Source organism: Equus przewalskii, chromosome 20 (assembly GCF_037783145.1).
Source record: "Equus przewalskii isolate Varuska chromosome 20, EquPr2, whole genome shotgun sequence".
Taxonomy (NCBI): Eukaryota; Metazoa; Chordata; class Mammalia; order Perissodactyla; family Equidae; genus Equus; species Equus przewalskii.
The window spans coordinates 16534592-16555859 of record NC_091850.1 but is presented as its reverse complement, the minus strand read 5'-3'; the positions used below and the strand labels follow the sequence as shown (position 1 = coordinate 16555859).

The window sequence follows — 21268 nt, the reverse complement described above, 5'->3', positions numbered from 1 at the left end:
ATACTGAGCAACAATTATACTCATCACTAGTCAAAGAGAAAGCAACATATTCATTGTAAATTCTGTTTCGAGTTTTACTCTCTATCCATTATTTGGCATGCCACAAAGCCAAACATTTAATTTTCTTTCTCCTTCCTTCTTAGTCAGCATTTTAATATGCACTTTTTTCCTGTGCTCTAGACAGAAGTAAATTGACTTGAATTTTTCTTGTGCTAATAATTACAGTGGTAAAGAGCACAGGCTATGGAAATAAATTGACTGAATCCCGACTCTGTCACTTAATAGTTATGTGACTTGGGGCAAGTCAACTTCTCTGTGCCTTGGTTTCTGCATCTAGAAAGTGGAGATAACAGTAGCTATCTTATAGAGTTGTTGTAAAACATTTAGAACAATGGCTGTACACAGTAAGTATTCAATAAATGTCAGTCGTAATTTTTTACACTAACTGAGATGGATTGTTTCATATTCTTACTATTTAACACACTGTTCAAAATAAACAGAAGAAGAATCAAGAAGCACTAGTATCAACATAAGATATCACTATGCAAAGTAACTGACTTGACTGATGGTGCTCTCCAAATCATCAGTGTAACTGTGATATTTATGAACTCAACAACGAACTGACTCCCTACTGAAGAAATCCTATTAGATATTACTAAACAAGTTTTATCAACTGGTATCAGAATAGGTATAGTAAAATAAATTTCTATTTTAAGACAAGGATGTTACTCAGTTCTTTGAAAATTCTGAGGTAAGGGATAGGTTACAAGAGATATATTTTAAAATTATACTAAAATCTTTTAGTATAATTATTCAAAGGTAGGGGTGTGTGTGTGTGTGTGTTTGTGTGGATCCACAGGAATAAAATCTGGTATTTCACTGGCTCATTTTCTAGTGTTAACTAAAGACAGGTTAATCAGTTTAATTAAAGGGAAAAGTAATACACTGAACAGCAAACACTGGAATACATGCTTCATGAGAGGAGTGACTTGTCTCTTCATTATATTTCCAGAGCCTAGAACAGTTCCTGACACATAACAGTGTTAGTAAATATGTATTGAATAAATTGTCCTCTTAGTGATCAATGTATACCTCCATCAAAATAATATCAATTTAGGGGCCGGCCTGGTGGCGCAGTGGTTAAGTGTGCACGTTCCGCTTTGGCAGCCTGGGGTTTGCCAGTTCGGATCCCGGGTGCAGACATGGCACCGCTTGGCAAGCCACGCTGTGGTAGGTGGCCCACATATAAAGTAGAGGAAGATGGGCATGGATGCTAGCTTAGGGCCAGTCTTCCTTAGCAAAAAAGAGGAGGATTGGTGGTAGATGTTAGCTCAGGGCTAATCTTTCTCAAGAAAAAAAAAAATATATCAATTTAGTATCTTTGGAATCTAAATACACAAAAGGTTTAGGTGTTATCCTGTTAACAAGGTTACATTAGCTTTTATATTTACTTTCCCTATGATTGCCATACTGGATAAATCCATAGGCCACAAAGATTTATTTTTAATAAATAAATTGATTAAAGAAAAACTTTTCTAAGGAATTAAAATTTTTTGGCCAAACCTTCAATTTATTTTTCCATACCTACTAACCTCTGTTCATTATTAGAAAATTAATTATTTGATGAGATACAGATTTGGGTATCTTAAATATTAGTAACTAAAACAATAAATGTCAAAAACTAAGTTAACAAACTGAGAATTATGTTTCTAGACTTCCAAAACAATTAGCAGCAATAAAGGTTCTTGAAAATATGTATCGATTATTCATAGGCAAATATGGATACTATAAATGTGGGCTGAAACTGTGAGTTGTATAATGCGAACTAAATATTGTTAAGCTCACAGCGACACAAGCTTTAGTGGAGTTTTTCTTTTTTTTAACACATTGATCGCCAACAATGTAACAGTGACTCAGTTAACATAATGATAGTGATTTTGCATTAATCGTTAGCCTAAAATAAAGTGATAGGTTCTACCTTAAATCCTTTTTGGAGCAAAGTGGGGAATAAAGATACAAGATAAACTTTAAATTCCAAACTACTTACCAGGGTTGCTATCATTGGTACTCAGTATAGTGTCTGTGTCATTAATGTGATGAATAAAATCTAAAAGTTAAGGGAAAAATATAATTTAATACTGAATGAAAGATGCTAAATCAATTACTCTCTAAAGTCTTTTATCTATAAAAATCTTTTAAGATCTACTGTTATTATCTGGTACACTGAACCAAGACTACTTCATTGTTAACACAGCTTCACCTTCTTCAGCACTCTCCTCTTACAGCAATGCGAAAGTCATTGGCTTCACAGTCCCAATGTGGAAAATTTTTACATAATTGAGAATTTGAAAAAAATCTACCCACAGGGCTGAATTTAGTTAAAAGCCCTGGAATAAAGATAACGTGTACAATTCTTTTCTTACACTCACAATATTATATAAATATAGTCACATCTTATATAAAGTTCTAAAGTCTGCAAAAGGGGAAAACCAACACTCGTAACAGCCAAACTTATCTGGAAAATCACTTAAAGTTTTTACAAAGTATATTACATGCTTTTTATAAACCAAAGGCTATATAGTAACTATTGATCACAAGCACCACTAAGTTATATTAGAGGAAGTAGCAAAGTAAAAAGCATGTGCAAATACCTGAGCATTCTATAGTGAATGACGGAATAACTAAAAAATGTGTTTTCTGGCTAGCCTGAGGGAATTTACTTTGTTCTATTTGAGATTAACCTTTTATAACCTTAGTAAGCATTAATAATAAAGTGTGTGATGTTATGAAACTTAAATGAGACGGTAAAAAATGCTGGATTAGATTTTAAGGTCATAAAGTAAGTTAAGTATATTAATTATTAACCTCCACTCTATGCTTCTCAAGATAGAATAACAGAAGTAGTTCAGTGCTGTACGTTTTTACATATCTCCAAGGGTTATTAGTGATTTAAGATTGGAAGGTATGTAGCTTTATGTAATTTCTGATGCCAAAAACTTACATAAGGCTAGCAAAATCTTAATACCAAGTGTAGTGGGTTTAATAGTGTCTCCCAAAATCCACGTCTATCAGGAACCTTAGAATGTAACCTTATTTGGAAATAGGGTCTTGGCAAATATAATCAAATTAAGATGAAGTCATACTGCATTAGGGTAGGCCCTAAGTTCAATGGCCAGTGTCCTTAATAAGAGGGAAATCTGGATACAGACACACTGAGGGGAGACAGCCACGTGAAAACAGAGGGAGAAACTGGAGTGATACGGCTACAAGGAATGCCAAGGATCGCCAGCAATCACCAGAAGCTAGGAAGAAGCAAGGAAGGATTCTTCCCTAGAGGCTTTGAAGGGAGCAAAGCCCTACAGATGCTTTCTTTTCAGACTGTTAGTCTCCAGGACTGTGAGAAAACAAACTTCTCTTGTTTCAGCCAAACAGTTTATAGTGATTTGTTACAGCAGCCCTAAGACACCAACATTCAGCAAGGACAGTATGAGAAACAAAAACGATAGGCCAATATCTCTTATGAAAAGACACAAAAGTTCTAAATAAAATATTAGCCCCACCTCTCCCAAAAGTAAACTGAATCCAGTAAGAAATTTAAAAACGTACATCATGATTAATAAACTAATTTGTTTATCCCAGAATATAAGAATGACTTAAATATTATAAACTGTATTGATTTAATTCACCTTATTAACAATTTAAAGGAGAAAAACTTTACAATCATTTCAAAAGATATAGATAAAGTATTTGATAAAATTCAACACACATTAATAAAAATGCTTAAGAAAACAACAGGCAGGAACATCTTTAAATGACTAAAGGGTACAATCAATATTTCACGACAAACATAAGATTTAATGGTGGAACATTAGAAAAATTTCCTCAGGAACAGTATAAGGAGATCTACTAGCACTGCATCTATGCAATTTTACACTTTAAAAAAGATAAACATGTCTGTATATGTGTATATGTAAACATACATGCGTGTGTATATATATATAAACATAAGTGTGTATGTATATTAATATAGATATATGTGTACATACAAATCATTTAAAAGATAATGACTAGATAGGAAAAAGTTTTCATTATTCATGGATGATATAACTATCTAAATAAAAAATCCAAAGTGAATCTACAAAATCAGAATTAACAAGAGTTCAACATTTTGCTAGATTCAAGATAAACAGTCAAAAATTAATTAGGTTTTTTAAAGATAGTAATAAATAATTTGAATTTTTTATTATTACAAAGCATATCACTACTTTCTGGGGAGGTGAACTGTTCTATTTCATGAAGGGGGTGTAGATTACATTGGATGTATCCATTTGTCAAAGCTGTATGGTTAAGATTTGTGTATTTCAATGAATGCAAATTCTATCTAAAAAAAGAGAACTGTAGATACAATAATAATTAATTGGGGTGAGGAGTGGGTATAGGCATAGATAATATTTTCTCAGTGGGTACAATATTGCTCTGAAGAGGGAAAAAATTCATCCCTAGGGAGTGAAAAATATTTACTCTTTTTACATACAAAGCACAGATATGTACACAGTTCATAAAGAGATATACAGTATATCTGTGATATTAAAACTTCATTGGAGGAGTGATTAGGAAAAAAATGTCTAAAAAGTCTCCTTAAGGGGGTAATAATGAAAAAAAGGTTGAGAAACACTGGCATAGATGATTCAAGAATGGCAGAATGGTGATAATTGTTGAAACTAGGTGAGGGGAACATGAAGGTTCCTTATACTGTTTTGTTTCCTTTGTATGTGTTTGAAATTTTCTATAATAAAAAGTGTGTGTGTTCGTATATTAATTAAAACTATATTTACAAAAAACATTTTAGGGTACTGAGAATGAGTCTAAAAAGAAGATACGAAAGATCTTAATCATGAAAAATTTAAAAGACATTAAAAAATACCTAAATAAATGGAGAAGTATGTCATGAAATGATCGTGGATAGGAAGACTTAGTATATAATGATATTCTTTCCACATCAATGAATCCAAAGCAATTCCAATCAAATCCTAAACTCAGTACCCTAATGACATCAATTATTGTACTGGTACATACATAATGGTACACTGACTGATAAATTCAATGCAATTTCAATCAAATTCTGATTGGATTTTTTTGTGGAATTTGACAAGTTAATTCTAAAATGTCTGCGAAGAGTTATAGGCCATAATGGAAAAGACTGAGCAATTTGAAAGTAAAATAAAAAACTTCTAAACAATAGAGCCACCATAGACAAAGTGAAGATAAGCCACTAATTAGAAGATATTTACAATGCAATAACAGAAAAAAGATTAATATCCAAACTTTACAAAGAGCTCCTATAAATAAGAAAAAGACCAACAATCCAATAGAAAAATGGACAAAGAGTATGAACAACCTATCTACTGACCAGTATAATCAAGGAAAGATGCCTAATGTCACTCGTTATGAAGAGAAACCCACATGCTGAGTGGTAAAATTTGAGTCTGATAATACCAAGTGTGGGTGAGGATGTGGAACAAGAGGAACTTTCATAAACTGTTGGTAGGAGTCTAACTGGTACAAGAATGACAAAGAACAATTTGGTAATTTCTAGTAAAGTTGAAAATGTGAATATCCTAAATTCCAGAAATTTTTAATAAAGACTTGATTGTAATAGCAAAATAACTGAAAACAAATTAAACATCTATCAACAAGAGAATGGATAAAAAAGTCATAGTACATTCCTATTACAGAACATTATAAAGCTATTAAAATGAACTATAACTGTGTATTAATGAAGATGATGACAGACAAAAAGTTGCAAAAGCATTCATACAGATTAAAAACATGCAAAATAATACTATATGTTGCTTATATATTTATGTATTAAAAGAACAAAAACATGCATGTACCAAATTTAGGGAAGAAGGAAAATGAGATTGAGAAGGAATATATATGGGGCCTCAATTATATGTCTGTAAGAAGAGAGAACTAACGTAAATATGGAAAAATGTTAAGACACGAAAACTTATTAGTGGTTGCACTGGTATTTACGTTAGACTGCATTTTTTTGGTAGTTTGAAATATTTCATAATTTTTCATAAAATAAAAATGCTTGGTAATAAAAAAAGTTAAAATGCTAATTTTATTGTTTAAAATAAAAACAGAATTTATCCCACCCACTCACCTCTCCTCAAAAGCTCTTAGGGAAATTAGCTATTGTGATTATGTTACAACTTATTTTGAAATTTGGTTTTCATGTAAAGCTAGATTTTAATATATAGAGTTTCTTAAAAGTCAGCTTAAAATATACTAAATTTTAAGTAATCAGTCATTGGGGAAATAAATTTGGAATCTCATTCAACAAATAATAAACTTTCTCCATCCAATTTAAAAATATTATAAAGAGTATTTGGTCTGAATGAATAAGGCTCTCTTCAGAATTCAAGTAGCCGATTTGGGAAAACTACAGTTCTGTGGTATGTAAATAATATATTTACCACATAAGTTCCTTTATTCTGTTTCCTAATTTTAGATTCTAATATTTTGAAAATAAGTGATTGAAATGTTTCCTTGAGACTCTACAGATTAAATTCTTTAGCAACAAACACCAATGAACTTCATAAACTTTTCTGTTACACTAAAATTTTGTGGTAAAGATTAAAACAATGCTTAAAACATCTGCTGGGACTTACAGATATTTTATATTAATTAGAGAATTTGAAAAAATATTATTTATTCAAAAATTAGTTTTGGAAATGAACATATATATTATATTTGAGACCATAACTACAGAAAACAAATTGAATCAAGTATATTTTCCAGAATTACAAGTATTACTATTTACTTGAGCCCAAGTCCAGAGTTTAAGGCTGAAACTAAAACATTACAGTAGTTATTGTATCTGAAAGTAACCATTAAAGCATATGATATGGATACTTACTAAAAATAAACTTTCCAGTATTAAAAAGAAAATTAGACATAAGCACCCAATAAACTATCATAGCTCCAATGAGAGACACCAAGGAGAAAAGGAGACTTGACCACTGCCCAAAGGAGCCAAAATAATGTCTGCAGACATCTGGATATTCCCAGGTAGTGGTATCCACTGATGCTAGAAAAAAATAAAAGAGGAAGAGTAAAATTAGATGTTAGTTATATCTTCTATATTCATAATTTGTGTTCCCCAAATTGACTCAAAATATTTAGCGAAAGAATAAGGGTATTCCACCACCAGATATTAGACCATATCATGAAGTAACAGAAATTAATTATAGAACAAACACATAAAAAGAAATGTAAGTCAATGAAATAGTACAGATAATCTGAGAAATAGATTATAATATAAAACTTTATAATTAATACGGACAAGTAATAAACCATGGCTAGACAAAATCATCAGTAAAGGACAGAAGATATTATCCAATAAATATTTGAAACACTTAAATAACAATATGAAGGAAAGTTTTCTTGAGTCATACTTTATGCCATATGCCAACTTAAATTTCAGACAACTGAGTTAAGAATTTAAAAATTAAATAACAGAAAAGTTAGAAGACAATGTAAAAATAGAACCTGAAAAGTTATCCTTTTTAATCAACTGAAGAAACAAATTATAATAGAAAAGATAGGCAGATATAAACAAACGCCTAAAACACAAAAGCCATTCAAATACTGAATGAGAAAGAAATTGACAATAAGTAACAGCAAAAGGGCTAATGCCTACATCATATAAAGAACTTGACAGATCTATAAGAGCACCAAGGGACTTGTGGACAAATAGGAAAGGGATACGAATAAATAATACAATTAAGAGAAGATATACCACTGCTTAATAGAGACAGAAAAAACTGGAGGCAAAGCCTGGTCTGTTGATTCATACTTGCTAAGATTCAGTGAAATACTGTATGCCTATTTAGGTCCTCAACAACTTTGAAACAATCTAAAAAGGTATTTCTGGGGCTGGCCCGGTGGCACAGCAGTTAAGTTCACATGTTCTGCTTCTCGGCAGCCCGGGATTTGCCAGTTCGGATCCCGGGTGCAGACATGGCACCACTTGGCAAAAGCCATGCTGTGGTAGGTGTGCCATATATAAAGCAGAGGAAGATGGGCAAGAATGTTAGCTCAGGGCCAGTCTTCCTCGGCAAAAAGAGGATTGGCAGCAGTTAGCTCAGGGCTAATCTTCCTCAAAATAAATAAATAAATAAATAAAATAAATAAAAAGGTATTTCCCTGATCCAGAATCCACAGAGATGAGTGGAGGTAACACGTTGGTACAACTAAGAATTCACTACAAAGGACACATTGCTCATTTCATATTTTTCTGTTTATAATTTCTACTTTTAGGAGATTCTAACATTTAAGTCTTCTGGTAGGGATAGGTCAAAACAAGTCACTATTAGCTGTTAAGAATCATAGAATTTTCAATTTAGTTCTGGCAAAGACCTTATTTTAACATTATGACTTTTATAATTATTCTTATGAGGAACTTGGCACCAAAGTAAATGCATTCCGCAAAGAACTCCCACCCTTTCTGAATTTCAAAGGCAGCCACTAATTCATTAACATATCAGTTCAGCTAATGCTATGAGTTAGAGAACTAAATCTTTAGGCACAAAACAGATAGTTAACACATACATGGAATGTTCACATTAGTGATCTACCTCAACAGGAAATACTTCTTAATACCCACATCACTAATCTATTTTTACTGTGGCAAATTCTTACATATCATAGCCCGTGATTTCACTACTCGGTAGCAGCAATAAAGTGTTAAAAGGCCCATCAGTATGATGATACACATTCCAGTTGTAAATCCAGCCTGTTAGAAATAAAAATACAGAACAACATATATCATCATGTTAGAATGAGTTCATATGCAACCATATTGTTACCCTAAATAATTATGATAGAAACATGACAACTAATTGAAAATTAAATATAATCATCTATTTTATTTAATAAATTTGTGTAGATTTATTAAAACCTCTATCATAAAACTTACAATATAAAAAGAAAAAAATTCAGGCAAAGAGTGTGCTGAAAAATTATATTACCTGTTTTATGCCCCAAGGAATACTTAGTATAGATGTTCCCATCATGGTATTCCAAATCATAAAACTGAAAACAGAGAGTAATAGCAGTAAAAATATGGAGTTTGACTCTTCAAACATTTTAATTAAGACAAAAGTTAAAATAATCAGTAATTTTCATTCACACATAGTTTAAGTTATGCTCCAAAAAGTAGTTTTACTCACATGGTTACTAAACTGGTGTTTTTACCGTATCCTTCAGTGTAACTTTGAAGTTTATAAGCAGAACCCAAAGGACTATACACATAGCACTCTTCCGGCGCTGGAACTACATGATCTGGGGCAATCTGGTAAAAAAAGAAACAGAAATGTTAGGACTCGTAAATGTGCAAAATAGGGTATTTTCTATACATCATAGTACCTAAATCTAGACATATTTTTAAATACCCTGGACAAATAAATACCATACATCCCTGATTAATGAATATAAAAATTCTTTCTCAAATGTAGTAGAAGATCTAAAGGAGTAAGAGTTTAAAGACTATAAACAATAAACTGTTTATCTGAAATGAGAATGAATTCCTAGAATACGCGACTGTCAAAACATTTTTCTCTTCATTGTCATCAGAAAGGAGGATGAAGAGCCAGCAAAGAAAGGAATTTTGGATGGAGGAGACTTGGGCCTTAAGAGAGGGGAATTTCAAGAATCAAGTAGTCACTGAACTCCTATGTGAGGGTGGTTTTAGCAAAGAAGCAGGTAGGGAACTCAAACTATAAAGAATTGAGGAGTCAATAGAAAATAAAGAAAGAAAGAATAAATATAGAATATTCTTGTAAATGCTTGGTAGCAGAAAAAAAAGGTGAGCTGAGTTGGCTTAAGGAAAAGGCAAAGCAAGGATTCTTAAAGATGAACGATGTAAGCAAAAGGGAAGGAGCCAGAGAAAACAACTGAAGAGACACATGTTATTTTACACACAGAGAGATCCCAATCTACCCCCATAGATTTCTTCCTAATTCTACAGGGAAAAAAATATAGCCTCCTGATGGAATTCTGCCTATCTCCCTGAGAACAGTCCTTTGAGGGGTATGTAATCTTTACATATAGTAGTTAAAGACACAGGAGCTGACTGGTATAAATCAATAGTTTTTTACATTTAGCACCTATTATGTACATCTACAACTTTGCGCTAGGTCTAGCGTTCAAGAAAAAAATGATATACAGCTCCTAACTTCAAGAAGTTTAAATTCCAGTTGAAAGACATATAAAGCAATTAGACAAGGCTATAAGATAGAATGAAAATTAAGTGTTCAATTCTATGGTATACTGTATGACGAAAACAATAATGGAGACTAGAACAGTCAGGGAAGACTTCAAGGAAGTAACGGAACATTAGGCCTCAATAGGAAGACAGGTTATAGACTGATACAAAAAGAAAAAGTGTCAAGTCCTTTTCTCTTTATGCCTATGATTGGTGGTGTCTTGTGGGCAAAGAATGTCTTGAATGCTATGTCTGGTGTGGCTTTGGAAACAACTACTTCCTAAAGATAAAAAAGCATATACGGAAATGGGTCCGCTGCTTTCTCTTTACCCTCAATCCTCTTGGGTCTGAATTCTGTTGTCTTCTGCCATAAAGTTAGAAGAAAAAAGGGGCAGAATCATGTTTGCATCAGGCAGGAGGTAAACCATAACAGCTAGGAAAGCAAGTTCAGAAAAAGAGAAAATCAAAAGTTATAGAGGGCAGGATTAGAAGCTGGAGGATAAGAAGTGGCAAATTCTTAGAAGATACAGAAAAATTGGAGGATTGGGTCTCACACTCTGACAGTGGTCTCTAGAGCAGTGCTTTCCAAGCTTGAATGTTCCTGTGATTCACAAAGGAATCTTGTTAAAATACAGATTTTGATTCAGTAGGTCTGGCGTAAGGACTGAAATTCTGCATTATTAACAAGATCTCAGGGATGCTGATACTGCTGGCCTGTGCAGGCCACACTTTTATTACCAAGGATCTAGGAGATGTTGGCAGCCAAATCATTTTCTTCCCTTCCCCATTTTAGAATAAAAATAGTAAGGTAAATGGGGAAATTTTCAGAAATAAAAAGCTATAACTCTGTATAGACCTGAGACCTGTGGATTCATATTGTTCTTCCCTTAATAATCTTTCAGGAAAAATAATTTTGGGATTCTCAGAAAATAAGCGAGAATGTACATACACGTTCATTAAAAAAGGTCATTGTTAATTTTAGATCACTGTTTCTATACTTGATTTACTAGAGTCATCTCACTTTCAGTTAACAAAAGGAATTCAACTTGGTGTACGATGCTGATAACTTCCAGGCACATAACACAGTCAGGCCTAGAATGACCCAGGTAGCATCTCTGAAGCTTGATTCTACAAGTAGAGGCTCTAGGAGGTTGGAACCAGATCCGGAGATACTAGATTACTTCTACTACCCAGAGGGATTAGATAATTCTCTTATGGAACCCAGACTTTACCACAATCACTAATGTAAAGGCCTAGGGAAAGAAAAAGTTAAAAAATTATGCCACTAGAATATTTTGGAAGTCTCTACTTTGGCTATACAAGAGGAGATCTTACTACTTCACAGGCTTAAAATAAGGTATCTATGTTCGAGTGACTAGTTCAATTCTTGTCCCTTAGTAAGCATCTAAAGAATGTTGGTTCTCTTCTCCCTTTTTATTATTACCTATAAAAAAATCATTTATTTTTTTCTTCCAGAATGTTTCCATTTCTCTTTAAGCTTTCAAGTTTCTGATTATCTTATATGTGGTAATTCTTATAAGCAACCAAATTACTTATATATTTTTAATCCTAAAATAATGACACAGATTTTAGAAGATCAAGAGTCAACAAACTATGGGGGCTGGCCTGATGGCACAGCAGTTAAGTTTACACGTTCTGCTTCAGCGGCTCAGGGTTCACCGGTTCAGATCCCAGATGCGGACCTACACACCAAGCCATGCTGTGGCAGGTGCCTCACATAAAATAGAGGAAGACGGGCATGGATGTTTGCTCAGGGCCAGTATTCCTCAGCAAAAAGAGGAGGATTGCTGGCAGATGTTAGGTCAGAGCTAATCTTCTTGAAAAAAAAAAAAAAGAGTCAAGAAACTATGGCCCATAGGCCAAATCTGGCCTTAAACCTGATTTTTTACAGTCCCTTTGCTAAGAATAGCTTTTGTATTTTTGGTTATTATAAAACAAAAATGAAGAAGACTATGTGACAACATGTGGCCCACAAGGCCTAAAATGTTTAGTGGCTGTCCTTTGACCTTTGTTTTTGATCTATAAAAGGACACTGCTAAATAGGAAAATATCATATATATATATATATATGTATATATTTCAGTGTCCCACTCCTGTAGCAAATTTCTAAAAACATTTTTCCCGTGTAGCTTCAAACTTAAAAATTGAACAGACTAACCAGAACCTGTTATCATTTATGTTGTTAATCAATGACCTAAACTACTTCAAGAGTAGTTTATCCTCCTCAGAGCTTTTACGATTGGGGATTAGCAAAACTTAATCCAACAAATCTCTGGCTGTTGTTAACACAGAGAAATTGTTTCAGATCTCTCTACGTCAGGCTAGATAAGAATGAACTAGCCTGAGACGTAGAACATGTCTTAATTACTATCTTTGACTTTCCATGATGCCACCCTGGGAATACGGCCAGCCAGAAGTTCAACCACTGGGAGTTGCCCTGGTTTATGTTGTTCACTGTTCATTTCAACTTAACCTTAGACAATGAGCAATGCTTTGCCCCTTACCAGTGCCTTGTCTGCAGGAGCGGTAAGCCGGCTGTAGTAATGAATCCTCTTGTTCATGGCAGAGGCATGGTCGCTAACCCTCTGAATGACATCATTCACATTGACGATGTTTGTGGGCTCTATATAGAAAGGCCTAGAGAAGGGAATATACACTTGACAAAGAATGTTCAGCCAGAAATTCTGGAAGTCAGCCATTGAAGAAAATAACTTCTTGTCCTCCATTAGACATGGGATGTACCAAGGCAAGGCATTCACTTCTCACTTTTGGTGGGAAAAGAAAATGTCACAAAAGAAGTATTATCCAATCCACAGAATAAAGCTTTTGTTTCATAATACTATTACTTTAAATATATTTTTTTTAAATTTAAGGAATTTAGCAATAGAAGAGATATAACAGAAAGAGCTTCAATCAGTTATTACAAAGAAATACAGCAGCTGTCAGTTTTCAACGATCAAACAGACACAGCTTTGAATATTCTCTCAAAAAGCTTTTGGCACTAAATCACAGAAATTATAGACAGAAATATTCCTCTAATAAAGAGTTTCTACTCCTTCTTTATGGGCAAAATTACTTCCTATGATAAACAGAATTCCTATTTCTTGGTTCATATACTAAGGATTAGTGATCTCAACCATTTACCTTGTGAAACATATCCAAAGTACTATCAAATGAAATATTAAGACACTAGAGATATTTTGCCTCATTCTACTTTTCTTGGATTTCAGTAACATACCCTATTGTGCTACTATTTGCATATGCTTCCTTCCCATAACCATGTCCCAACCAACTGCAGATTCTGGTTTTCAATCATCATTTTCAGTCATTAACCCCTTCAGTTCCTTCCTGAAACTCACTCCATTTGCTTTCTAAGCTTCCAGTAATGTACTATCTCAAATGGAAAGACCAGGCAGAGTTGTATGAAAGGCTTGCATTCCTCTGCTGATTCTTAGATCCCTTGAAGTTAGAAATGATACTGTGTCCCCAAATTTTATATAATTTGCTATTTCAGATTATACACAGATCCAAACAATAAAGGGAAAAAAAGCAAGGAGATTTATTATTGATTCCACATAACTCCTTGACACTTATGGTTCTGAAAGAAGCTTAAAATTTACTAAAGGATGTTCATCATTTCTAGAGACACTATTAATCTAATCTTGTGGGAAGCACTTGAAAAACCAAATGACTGAAATTTTGGTTTCTGCTGATTTTCCAACTAACCCTGTGATGTTAGAGAAATGGTAGTATAGATGTTAAATTTAGTCTTGTCTCACTAGTTAGCAAACAGAATTTTTGAGTCTTTATTATTTATTTTCCACTACAGTACCTAAATATGATAGGTACTTTCTAGTTCAATCCAACAAATATCTAATTAGAGCACTTATTTGATCAAATATGTGGATACAGAGATCAACATGACATACTATCTATACTAAGCATATAATTGCTAAGTGAATTAAGTGGTGTCAATAAATCTCAAGGGGATGAAATGAAAATGAAAGGGTCAGAAAATGAAAGGCTGAATAAACTGTCTCTACTTATAAATTCGGTAGCCTGAGATAACTACCAATCCTCTCAAAGCACTATGGTGTTCTACATAATTTACATCTCTACTGTGACACTCAGTAGTACTAAAAAGCAACGTAAAAATATTTAAGTCTAGGAGACAGTTTAATCATACCTGAAGTTGTACTCTACAGGGCATTCCCTTCTTGTTTTGTAAGAATGATACCCCACAAAATTTAACAAGGAATTATAGCTTTAATGTCAACATAGAGATTGAAGCTAATCAGGGATTACTAAAAGAGACTAATAAGTATGATGTTGATAGAAAGAGATGTAGATTTTCTACTTGTAGCTTATTACTCTGAAAATTCAATGATATTAATATCAACCACTAAGTTGGCTTGAAGGCCTGCTGAAAAGCAGTCCAGGAAGTGCTACATTTCTTGGCTCCTGGCCTCTTACAGAAGTGTTAACTGTACCAGTTGAGTTGGCTTGGGTACTCTGAGAGCAGAATGACTCTGAAAGTTTTTCTTTTCCAACACTTTTCATCGAGATGCTGAGTGCCTGTTCAAACAAATATTTTGGAATCTTTTCAAAACAGATTCTCTTTAAAAGTATACAACTCAGCATATTTTAACTGAATTATTAGAAACATGTGCTTAAGCCTTCATCTAAGAGAGCAAAAAATATAAATTCTATTTCTAAATTGAACTTTAGTTGAATCTGAAAACACATTTTAAATTAATGCTATACAGAGAACAATATTCAGAATAAAAGACTTTTGAAACTTGCGCTTTTTCTTCTGAATAGTTTCACATGACTACTCCCTATTGACGTTACTTCCCATTTGAAATGTAGCTCAGCTGTGCCACACTGAAAATAATTTATGATATTTCATGTAGAAGTTATATTTGTCTCACCTTATAAATATTTATGGTCATGCTATAGAAAAAATGCTTTTAACATTCAGCAAAATTTTAAAAATACTTTAAAATGTGACTCAAAACCTCATATTTTCATTTAATACACTTAAACAAAGAAACCTTATTTCCATCTAACACCTTTGCTAGGTTCCACTCCTTAAATTTCTTAAAAATTTCTGGCTTTTAGATCTGTCTCCACCCTTCTACCAACCAGTTATGCTTCTCTGAAGCTTAAAAACAATTCCATGACCCTTAAGAAGGTGCACACTCAATATGAAGACCCTTGACTTAAAACTCTTCCTTTATTCACATCCCTATGAAACCTGAAGCACTTAAACACCTGCCAGATTGGGGTAGTTTGTTAAAAAATGAAAAGTGAATCAAGTATTAAAAATACAAGTCTTATGCAAGTAAACATTCAAAATAATGAACCCACTGTGCTTGTTTCTATCTGCTTGGTAAAACACTGTATGTCTGCCAGGCAGCTTTTCAAGAGAAAAGACAGAAAAGATGTTAATCAAGCCATTGCAGCTAGAAATTCCTTGCTGCTACAAGAAAAATACTGGTAACCTTTGGCTTACTGACATGTTTCTCACTTCCCGATGCTTATACAACATCCTCTTTCACAAAAACTCTGCTCTACACTCCAACTTTACTCACTGTTTCCAAAGACTGAGCCTATATAAGGCTCTTCTCTTTCTATTATGGCAAGTTAATTTATTTTGGTTCTCAAATTTAATAAATATTACTTAAGCACCAACCAAGTATTAAACACAGTGCCTAACATTAAGTGATGAATAGGACATAGAACCTCAAGGATCATAATCTATTGGAGGAGATAGCTAAATAAGCAATTCCAATCCAGAGAGAAAAATAGAAAAAGAAAGAGCTTATGAGCAACAATGGGAGCAAGAAAGAGTAGAGAGGTTATGTGATGCTAGGTATGTGTAGGGCATATAGAAGGGGAAGCTAAACGACATCTGGCAGACCACTAGGGAAGTTACGGTTGAGGTGAATCCTAAAAGATACAAAGGAGTTAGTCAGGGATGAGGAAAAGGAGGAAAGAAATAGTGTTTTGAGAAATGGAAAAGGATGTAGAAAGAACCAGGAGAGACAGCATGATATATTTCTTAAAACTCTAAGCAGTACAAAGAGAAGTGGTAAGAGATAAGTTAAACCTGGGCCACTACGTGGAGGACTTCATATGCCAATAAAGGATATAGTCCTAAATGGAAGAACCCTCAGTCTCAGTTCCTTTGCTGATTCCTTCTGAAACCCCCAACACTTAAATATCAGAGTAACTCAGAGTTTAACCCATAGACATTTTCTCTTCTCTGTCTATACTCAATCTCTTGGTGGAGTCATCTAATCACATAACTCTAATGTATATGCTGATGGCACTCGAACGATTATCTCCAGCTTGAACTCCTGATTCATATGTCAAACTGCTCCCTGCCACCCCTCCCGCATCCCATCTCTTGGACTTCATTGCCTACCACACTAGCCTCCTCACACTAGCCTCCTCAACTGTTCCTCACCATTCCTGAAACATGACAAGCAAGCACCTACTTCAAGACCTTTGTTATTAATTTGAGGTAAACACAAAGGCTCTGAAGGACTTCCCCCTAAATATATGCATGACTTGCTTCTTTACTTCTTTCAAGTCTTTCTTCAATTGTCCCTTTCTCAATGAGGCATTTGGCTATCCTTGTCACCATATCTAAAATTTCAACTCCTCCTGTCTACACTTGTTGTTTCGTATACACCTTCTCTGCTTTTCATTCTCTCCCTAGCATTTATACCATTTAACATAATATATACTTCTTATTTATTATCGAGTGCCTCCAGTAAATATAAGCTCCATGAGGGCAGGGACTTTTCTCAATTTGGTAACTACTATATTCTCAGGTCCTAGAATAGTACCTGGCATATTGTAGGAGTTCAGCAAAATATAGTGAATAAATAAAGTATGGTGAATAATATGGTGCATTGCTTTAAGAAAAACAGTTTATTATGAAATAATTTTAGACTCACACAGAAGGTGGAAAAATAGTACAGAGAGTTCCCATATACTGACTCAGGTTCACCCAATGATGACATCATATATAACCATAGTATGACCATCAAAACTTCTATTATTTTTATAATCAGGAAAAAAGCTAATAAATTATGGGAATAAAGCTTTCAACTTTCATGTAGGCTTAAAATTTAAAAAATAAATACTTGAGAGAGAAATGACGGGAGGATTTATCAAGGTCTCAAACGCTATACAAAATGAGAAGAAGCAACCTGTAAGAAAATTCATTTAGTGTGGTATCTTCAAGCCAAGTAAAGACTGTTTACAGGAGTAGAAAATGATTAATTGTGTCAAGTGATACTGCTAAGTCAAATGAGATGAGGACTGATCAGTGAAATGACTGTTGGTGACTTGGATAGGAGTAGTTCCAGTGAGTGAAAAGGGAAAAATTCTGTCTGAATCAGGTTCAAGAAAAAATTGGGTATGGTGAGTATAAATAATCTTTGCAAGGAATTTTCTGTAAAGAGCAATGAGAGAAATGGAGTGGTAGTTGAAGGGCTAAGTGTAAATTCTCTAGAAAATACTTTAAAAAGCATAAAAAATACAAAAATCACCTATAACCCCACCACTAGTGATCATTAATAACATGTTGCCAACCTCGTCCTCTTGCAAAAAAACAAAATGAGATACGATAATATGTTCATCAGAATGGCTAAAATTTTAAAATCTGACAATAACAAGTGCTAAGGAGGTAGAGCAATGGAAACCTTTTACATTCTAGTGGGAATATAAATTGGTATAACCCCGGTGGAAAAGTCTGGTATTATCTAGTTAAGTTGAATATGCACAAACACTACTACCAAGCAAGTCCATTCTCGGGCATAATCCTAGAAAAGTTCTTGTACATGTATGCCAGGAGATACATGCAAGAATTTTCATGGAAACATTATTTGTAAGAGCCTCACACTAGAAACATCCCAAATGTCCAACAACAGTAGAACAGATAAATAAACTTCAGATACTCACAGAATAAAATGCTAGAAACCACTGGAATGAAAGTAGAGTTACACACAGCTTGGATGAGAATTACAGTGCTGAACAAAATCCACAAAGCCCTGCATACAGTATGATTCCTTTTACATGAGACACAAAACAGGTAAAACTGAATTCAGTATTTAGGGATACAAGGACAATAAATTATGAAGAAAAGTAAGGAAATGATCACAAGAATGTCAGGAGAGTTGTTATCTGTAGGGAAGATGGGGGATGTGTTTGGTGAAAGACACGTGGGGAGCTTCTGGGGTGCTGCTAACTTCTGGACCTTGGTGTTGGTTAGATGAGTGTCAGCTTCATAATTATTTTTTAAATTGTACATACGTATTATGCACTCTTCTATATATACATATATCATGTGATAAAAAAACAAAAAAAAAATCAATTAACATATTCCTTCAAAATTTAGTAATGAGATCAAGAGGGAGCAAAACATCTTTTGTACCATTCAGAAATTTGCTGGTTATCTTGTGGCAAAATACCTTAAAGATTTGTCAAACTTAAACATGAGTTACCTACTTTTCCTATATAAAAAGACAACTGTTCCAAATTTGTTGACCTCTTTTATGATGACATGTGGCTGTCGACAGTATACTACATAGGTACACAGCACGTATTAAAAGCCAAAAAGCCCCCAGATACTTAATCTATCTCCTTTCAAGGTAAAGAAGATATTTTAACAATGACTGAGAAAGTAGTTACTTTAAAAAAAACTCATGTTGTACAGAGAATATCCTAATAACAGATGTCTATAAATGTTTCCATTGTTACACGTATTGCTGAAAATGATGTCTGTCACCAATAAAAACTCATACCTGCAATCTTATACACATAGATTAAAAATTTTCTAACATTTAAGAACTTACAAAGAATGTGAATGGTCTTTGAACCTGTATTAAACATAAAAAAAAATAACAATTGTAATAATGAAGCAAATGGCAACACTAGTATCTTGGTATTCATTCCATGTAACACAAGTATTAATACAAGTATTTTCACTAAAAAGTGTTCAGAATATAAAATGTTTAAAAATCAGGGAAATTAAACACTCATATTTCAAATACGGAAATTTACAAACATTATAAATCATCAAATAAAACAACTTATAAAAATAAACATTCAAAAGTTATAATTCTAAGGGCTGGCCCTGTGGCCGAGTGGTTAAGTTTGCGCACTCCGCTTCGCTGGCCCAGGGTTTCCCCCATTTGGATCCTGGGCCCGGATCCATGGTACCACTCCTTGGGCCATGCTGAGGTGGTGTCCCACATGCCACAGCTAGAAGGACCCACAACTAGAATACACAACTATGTACTGGGGGACTTTGGGGAGAAGAAGGAAAAATAAAAAATAAAAAAATTTTTCTTAAAAAGTTATAACTCTAATGTAAATTATTAGATATGACTATATCTAATGATTCTTTCCCCTTTGTATCCTTCTGCCCAGGATACCTTCCAAACTGACCCTTTTGAAGTAATTGGTCCAGAAAGACTTCAGGACCTTCCTGAAGCGCTTGGTGCCCCTCAAGTGGGCTTTCAGATCGCTAGGGAGCTCCTCCACTCTGGCCAGAACCTACTGGGTCATAGCAGTTTTGATTTCTCTCCCAGTTAACCTGGGAAGGATGGTTCTGTCTATTAACTCCTCCCCTTCCCTGAGCAAAGAGATAAGCCACTTTCTGAAGGCTCTCTCTAAATCAATGCTTTTGTTCCCCTTCTGGGGGGTGTGTGTGTTTTGGGGATGACTGCTGGAATTGAATGGCAAAGTAAAGCCAGGAGGGTGTCAGAAATGAAGGAGAGATTGGAGGATAGACTGGAGAGAGAATCAAGAAAGGTGAACAAAGCGAAAGGTTGTTTCTAAATTAACAGTATTAAACCAACACACTAGTATTTTGGACTTTAAAAATAGCAGGGGATACCAAAATATGCAAAATAGCACTGCCAATCACTACATGTAAGAACTGAGTGACACCAGGGAGGATGAAAATTTACCAGGCAAATTTCAACAAAAACTTCCACATAATTGTTGGATGAGATTGAAATGAACTTCAAATCAGTTTCACTTACTATGTGGCAAAGTTTTATAAGGTTTTCAAAAATAATAAAGCATATTTAATTGTTATTGAAAATATTATAAAGTAAAAACAAAAGTTCTGATGTACTGTTAATAAAATTAAAAGTTAATTTTATGAAGATCACATCTTATAATTTTGAAATTTCTATTTTTATGTTTTATAATGTACATAAGCATAGAAGTATGTGTATGTAATTTGCAAATGAATACACACACAAATACACATATATATATGCAGTCTCAATTTTTTTAGACTTTTTTTTTAACTGATAAGGGTGGTATGACGAAAAAGTAAATATTAATAAACACCTGGTTGAAGGTTATGGATCCTTTATTATAGAATTCTGAGCTGTTACTTAGCTGCAAGTAAACATCTTCATCAATGACATGTGGACAAAGAACATGACCTGAATATTAATTCTCAGGCCCATGTATCTTAATTAAATACAGATTTTGCTAAGAATGAATTCCAAAATTCTTTAAATGAAATTCAAGCTTTCAAATTTTGGTTTTAAAAAATCCATAAATTACTTTAATTTTACTGTCCTGAAAACAAATAATCTCTTCTTTTATGGCTACAAAATAATCAGTAACAGAAATGCAAGGTTTTGCTTTGTTTTGTTTTGAGTATCAGTAGTGAAATGAGGCTAATGGAACTATATAAACACCAAGAACATTTCAAACAAGTTAAGATACTAGAAGCATCTGTAAGTAAATACCAACATAATAGTTCTTCAGTTTTTCTCTAGGTTGATATAAAACAGTAACACCACCACCTCATCCTATCTTCTATCTAAAAAAAAAAAACCCAGTTCCAAATGAGACATACTGAGTGACATTCCACAAAGGAAGATTAGGAATGTGGGAAAAATTCCCAAGAGGGCACAGTTTTCCAAGCAGCTC

General features: G+C 33.8%; 1 protein-coding gene across 23 annotated transcripts in view; it reads right to left on the bottom strand.

Annotated features, from left to right (window-relative positions):
* The window catches only part of SLC38A9 (solute carrier family 38 member 9), a 124264-nt gene that overhangs the window by 39496 nt on the left and 63500 nt on the right, over positions 1-21268 (bottom strand). For 8 of the 23 annotated variants that reach the window (XR_011530579.1, XR_011530581.1, XR_011530582.1 and 5 more), the window contains 6 exons: positions 12799-13059; positions 9240-9361; positions 9039-9102; positions 8710-8803; positions 6926-7096; positions 2048-2107 (listed from right to left, as the gene is read on the bottom strand). Coding sequence is in view for 13 of the 23 variants with exons in the window: in XM_070587578.1 (XP_070443679.1) it covers positions 2048-2107; positions 6926-7096; positions 8710-8803; positions 9039-9102; positions 9240-9361; positions 12799-13020 (733 nt within the window). In the remaining 10 variants the exon portion in view is untranslated. Of the gene's footprint in view, positions 1-2047; positions 2108-6925; positions 7097-8709; positions 8804-9038; positions 9103-9239; positions 9362-12798; positions 13060-14767; positions 14870-21268 lie in introns of all 23 variants that reach the window. The other 15 variants (XR_011530576.1, XR_011530577.1, XR_011530578.1 and 12 more) reach the window with 3 other exon arrangements.